This window comes from Ovis aries, chromosome 3, assembly GCF_016772045.2.
Source record: "Ovis aries strain OAR_USU_Benz2616 breed Rambouillet chromosome 3, ARS-UI_Ramb_v3.0, whole genome shotgun sequence".
NCBI lineage: Eukaryota > Metazoa > Chordata > Mammalia > Artiodactyla > Bovidae > Ovis > Ovis aries.
Genome location: NC_056056.1, coordinates 175148493 through 175154492, shown reverse-complemented (window position 1 = coordinate 175154492; position 6000 = coordinate 175148493). Strand labels below are relative to the sequence as shown.

Genomic DNA, 6000 nt, shown 5'->3' with positions numbered 1-6000 from the left:
ATACAAACGGTCAAGGGGCCAAGCGGCCTGCCTGTCGCCCCTGGCTTAGCCAGTCTCAGGCCCTGCTCCATCCGAGGTCCCTGGTTTGCCCATCTCCAAACACAGCCTTGGCGGGCAGGGTAGGCGCCCAGCTGCATCCAGGCACCTCTAGCGACCCAAATCTCCTCTCCCAGGCGGGAGTCCTGGATAGTGTCGGAGGGCGGCAGTGCGGCGACCGGCCGCAGATTCAGCCTCGGAGCCTCCCTTCCTCCCCGCCTTCGCCTTTCTCCGGCGAGGGCGCGGGGCCGAGGTCAACGCGCCTCTCGGGGTTTTCAGGGGCGCCCAGCTGCCCCGACCCTGGCCCGGGAGAGCAGCCCTTCGCCAGCCGGGATGGGGGTCTGCGAGGCGGGGGCGGCAGCCTGGGCTGAGCGCGAGGGGGTGCGCACCGCCGCGGGGGAGGGCGAGCCGTGACTCACCGCCTGTAACCCAACACCCGCGCGCCTCCCCTCCCCCAGCCTCTCCCCGTCTCCGGCCTGGCGGCCGCGGCGACACCTAAAAGAAAATGAAGGGGCGCCCGAGCCCGCAGCGCCCCCGGCCGGATCGCCAGCGGGCCCCGGGGGCCCCCGGCTCCGAGCGCTCTCGTCTACCCGGCGCCGGGGCTCGGCGAGCCGCCGCCGTCGCCGCAGCCAGGGCGCAAGCAGGAAGGGAGGCCGCGCGGCCGGAGCCGAAGTCCGAGGAGGCGGCGGCGGCGGCGAGCCCGCGGTAGCGGCGGCGGCGGCGGCGGCGGCGGCGGGCGAGCCGGGGGAGGGGGCGCCCGGGCTGGGAACCCCCCCCGTCTCTTTCCCAGCCGAGCGAGGACAAAGCCCCCTGGCCGCCGGCGCGGCCTAGCCGGCGCTGCACAAAGGGCGAGTCGCGACACGCTTCCATCCCCCTCCCAGTTCGGGGTGGCCCCAGGCCCGGGAGGCGGGCGGGAGTTGGGGGGGAGCCCCGGCCGCGCCGCCCCTCGCCCCCCTCCCCGGGGGCCGGCCCGCGCGCCGCCCCCGCCCCCGCGCCCGCCCAGTCTGCGCGTCCTCCCGGGGAGGGGTCTGGGGGCGCGGCGCCCCACATAACACTCCCCCTCCTGCGCTCGGGGCCACCCCTCTCCCCTCCCTCCTGCGAACACCACCGCCTCCCCTGCCACCGCCGCCACCTCGCCCGACGCGCCGCAGCTCGCCGCGGCCGGTGGGCGGTGCGCGGATCGTGCGCGCCCGGGGCGCCAGATGTGCAGTCCCCGCCGCCGCCAGTGACCCAGCCGCAGCCCCGGCGGGAGCCGGCCGCCTTCCCGATGCTGCGGGGGCGACCGTGAGCGCGCCCAGCTTTCTCTCGGCTGGGACCCCGACACCGCGAGCGCCGTGCTCGGTCCTGCCCTCTCCGGCCCTGCTCGCCCCGCATTCGGACATGGAGGGGGCCGCTGCGCCCGCGGCCGGCCCGGACTTGGGGCCGGGGGCGCCGGGCTCTCCGCCGGAGGCGGGTGCGATCGCAGCCCCCTCGGCGGCGGGCCCGGAGCCCAGGAAGCCGCACGGTGTGAAGCGGCATCACCACAAACACAACCTGAAGCACCGCTACGAGCTGCAGGAGACCCTGGGCAAAGGCACCTACGGCAAAGTCAAGCGGGCCACCGAGAGGTTTTCGGGCCGAGTGGTGAGTTGGGGGGAAACCCGGCGGGCTCGGTCTAGACGCGGCTGGGGACGCAGCGCTCACGCGACGGGGTTTGGGGCGCAGAGGGGGGTCTCTGGTCCGAGAGGGGGCTTCTCCGGAACCCCTAGACAGATTCCTCACTCTCACCACCGCCCCCCACCCCCGGCTCCAGCCCCCCGTGGCTCAGGCGTGTCTTTCTCCCGAAACACTTGTTACATCCTGTCTGCGCATATTTTGGGGGTTTTGATCCCGGCAGCAAAGTAGTGTTTATGATTTGCAAACACTTTGCACCATCGGGACCGTTGGGGTCTCCCTCTCGGGCACGCATTCATGCCCTGGAATGCCTTATTGCTGTAACTCCACACAGAGCCACATCCGCAGTTCGGAGCTGGTTCGCCTCGTCCCGTATCCTATAGATGAATGAGCCCCCCCGCCCCCCCCCCCCCCTCCCCTGCATCCTTCCAGTCCCTGTCGCCGCGGTGCTGAGGTCGCTGCAAGGGAGGACGGACTCCTGCCTGTTTTGAAGAGAGAAGGTTAGGGAATAGAAGTGAAGGTTCAACCCTCATGCCTGAGGGTTGTGACAGTTTGCTGCTGGTTTCTGGGAGGACTGAAATGCCTAGGGCATGATTAGCCACCCTGAGTTGCAGATTCAATTGCTTTTCAGGCCCCGGCTGCAAGACTGCTGTATTGTGTAAGGGGTCTGACCTAGCCGCCCCACTCTGTGACAGCTGTAACCCTGCCAGGGTCCTAAGGCCGTTTATTCAACCCCAAGTAACATCTTGAGTGCTTTGGAGTCTTTGCATTGTCCCGACCTTGGCTTGTTGTCATTTTCCTTTCTGCAGAACAGGCCCTTGTAATCCACGCTGCTTGTGGCTAGAGGGTTGGGTTCAAAGTGACTGACTATTGCAGAAAGATTTTGTGTGGTGTGTGGCAGAAAATTAACATGGTTCTTTGATTTTCAGCATATCAGATGGATTTTAATCGATTGAGGGCCAAAGTCAGGAAGTAATTATGGAACTCCTTGTGGACACTTTTGAGGGGTGTTTGGGGGCCCAGGGTTGCTTATAAACTTAACAAATGATCACAGGGGAAAAGCAAAATGGGCTGCTGAATAAGTAAGTGGTGGGTTGATGTCAGTGTTTTTCTTTTGCACCTGTGCAGTGACAGTTCTGTGGACAAAACCTGGCACCAATTAGAAAGTTCAGCCAGCTCAGTTCTCAAATATTGGTTTATCTGGATGATTCCTTCATTCTAGGCTTCACTCTTTGGGTTGATACAGCTTTATCCCAAATCCTAAAAATTAAAGTCCATTATCGATTAACTGGAAATTTGAGAGAATGTACATAGTATTTTAAAGCTGTCTCCTATCTACAAAATCTATAGCAAGTAGTCGAGAGGGCCGGTGCCATTTTTGTAGATTGAAAATTTTCGAGAGGAGATGCAAAAATGTCCTTTGAGGAGCACACTTGAAGGTCTGTGGAAGAGGAGGCTGAGAAACGTGCGCTTCATTCATGCTTTTTGTCTGAGGTGATATTCCCCAGGCTGGATGTTGAATAAGCAAAACCTAAGCCTAGCTCCTTGCTCATGTTGTCTTAATAGCTGTTGAAGAATCACGCTGGGAAGTTCGAAAGCGGAGTAATGAAAACCAGACGCGGTTGGAGCTGCAGGTTGAGGATGTGAGCTTGTGAGGGGTTGAGTGGTAAGGGTGTGTCTGGGATCTGTGAGGGGCACAGACTCCGGAAGGCTGAGTAGCTTGCCGCCAACTGCAAGAGTGAAAACTTGTCTTATGGCAGACATCTTTCTGAGCTTCACTGGGGCCTCAGGTATTCCCTCTGATAGCTGTCTGATCCACGGACTAGGATAGAGCGAAAGGGATTGATTGCATCAGTAGGCGCGAGCCTGCCTTTCTCTTGTGGTGGGTGTCTTTCTCCCTTTATTTGCAGCAACTCTGAACATTCCTTCGGAATTTAATCGAATGGCCACTAGGGGGCGCCCTGAGAACGGAAGAGGCTCATTTCACAGCAGCAAGCTGTTGAGTCCTGCTCTGTTGTCCAGCCCTCCGTTCAGTTTCCCATTGTGCTACTCATTACAGCTCAATCTCTTGTTTTACTCAAAGATTATGTAAAGATTCTCAATCAGGTAGCAGATCCACATCCAGAAACTGGCAATCCCCAGACTGCTTTCTACCTGATAGATAAGCTTAGGATGTTAGCAAAATCATCTAAGTAGAGGCAGTAAGCAGATGAGAAAATTGAGATTGGGTGAAGGGAAGGCTTCCTTGACTTCGAGTCCGTCCCCCCTCGCCCCCCTCGCGGAGCACACTGCTCACAGATGGTGTCAGAACTTAAGTGAGAAACAGAAATTGTCAGGTGGAAAATTCCCTATGCCTGACTGGACAAAAAATAAAACATACATAAAAAAAAAAAATTGGTCAGCAAGTTGTTCTTGCCTGTACAGTGCTTGGTGACTCAGAATCTGTCAAGAGCAGCAAGAAATTTTCATCTGAAGTGTGACTTTGGCGTTTTCTTGTGGTTCCAAGGATACACTGAATATCCACTTGCTTTTGAGGTGCAATTCCAAATTCAGAGCATGTCGTCTCAATTCTGCCTTTTAGGTCTTTGGGTAGAATTGCGAAGTGATGCTTTATTTTCATTTGTACCCAAGCCTTTCTGAGCACTTTCCAAGAGGCGCCGTGCCTTTCAGCTGCTTTGCCAACGCAAGTGGCCCAAGTAGAGTGCTGGGTGTTAGGCTGCCTGAGATGCTATGAAATCAGCACCCTTGAGACAGAGAATTGTTTAAGAATCTTGTGGCTTTTAATTGCACGTCTGGAAGGGCCTTCTGAGTCAAACAGCACACCATGGAGCATCAACATTCTGTGAAAGGCAGTTCGGAAGAGAGAGGTTGCAGAATTAGCAACTTGGAGTCAGCTGGTCCAGCCCTCTAAGTGGTCCAGGCATTCTCCAGGCATCCTTTTCATCCCAAATGTAGTCTTGCTGCTACTGTCTGAGCATGTCTATGAGAAAGGACTCAAAGTGGCTTCTTCCAGAGTTCATAAGCTGCACAAGTGAGGCACTCTGGCAGAAGGACTAAGAGCTCTGGCTTATATTCAAATCCTGACTGATTCCTGACTAGCTTTGTGGCTTTGGGGAAGCTATGTAACTTTCAGAAGCCTCCATTTCCTCATCTGTAAAATGGGCTAATATAGTACTACTTCATGAACTAGTTGTGAGAATTGAATAAAATAACCTATGTCAAAGTGAAAGTTGCTCAGTCGTGTCTGACTCTTTGCGATCCCATGGACTATACAGTCCATGAAATTCTCCAGGCCAGAATACTGGAGTGGATAGCTGTTCCCTTCTCCAGGGGATCTTCCCATCCCAGAGATCGAACCCAGGTCTCCCGCATTGCAGGTGGATTCTTTACCAGCTGAGCCACCAGGGAAGCCCTTAGAAAGCCTCAAAAGGGGAAATTAGCAAATTCATTTACTTTTTTTTAGTAGATTTTTTCCCCCTTCATTTCACTTGGACTTTCATTTAGGTTTTAAGACCATCAGAGAGGCATGATGCATTGGACAATTAACTCACTCAGAGAGAGGTAGGAGAAATAATCAACTTTTCAGATTAATTAGGGAAGTGCACCCATAGGAAGCCAAGACTGTCAGCCAGATTCTGATAGGATCTGAACACATTTCTAAGGCCTTGAATTTGGGCTTTGTTTATTGCACAACTTTCGTTTTGATACAGTTTCGGGCAGGGCTGCAGAGCAACCCCCTGTGTTATAACATGGCATTTTCTTTGAGCCAAGCTCCCTGGACCCTCAGGCTGCACTGAGAACTGCCAAAAAATCCAAGAGCAAAAATAAACAACGTTTTGGGGAGATGTGTTATGCGATCAGCTCACCATCAGCTAAGTTCAAGTCTCTCTCTGCTCCAGGTTATCTCTTGTGAATAGTATGAGGTGTGGTGTGAGCAGGAAGGAGGTCTCTGGGAGAGTCTGACATGGGAATGGCAGGGCTGGTGGGTCAGTTGTGCCTCCAGATAGCTATGATGCCCTGGGATGGGTGACGGAGCATCCTCACCCAGCAAAGGAGCTGATTTGACTAAAAGTGGGTGTTTTAAGCACTGGCCCAAAGTTATTCATAGCTTGATGCTGGAAAACTGCAGCTCAGGGTTGCAAACTAGTAAGCTGGCCTGCCGAACCAAGGGTGTATGACTGTCATATGCAGGGTGGCTGGGGCACCGTATTGCAGCTAAGGCCCAAACCCAGTTTTAAGGTATAAGGGACCTCGACAGATGTGTAGTCCAAACTTTTCATCCATCCTTGAGGTGAGAAAAATAAGGCACAG

The 6000-nt window shown here is 55.7% G+C and overlaps 1 protein-coding gene across 1 annotated transcript in view; it reads left to right on the top strand.

Moving 5' to 3' along the window:
- The first annotated feature begins 646 nt into the window (after positions 1–646).
- NUAK1 (NUAK family kinase 1) overlaps positions 647–6000 on the top strand; it is a 73144-nt gene continuing 67790 nt past the window's right edge. Inside the window, exon 1 of the mRNA XM_027967685.3 lies at positions 647–1659. Coding sequence (XP_027823486.2) covers positions 1417–1659 — 243 coding nt within the window. The 5' untranslated portion in view covers positions 647–1416. The remainder of the gene's footprint in view (positions 1660–6000) is intronic.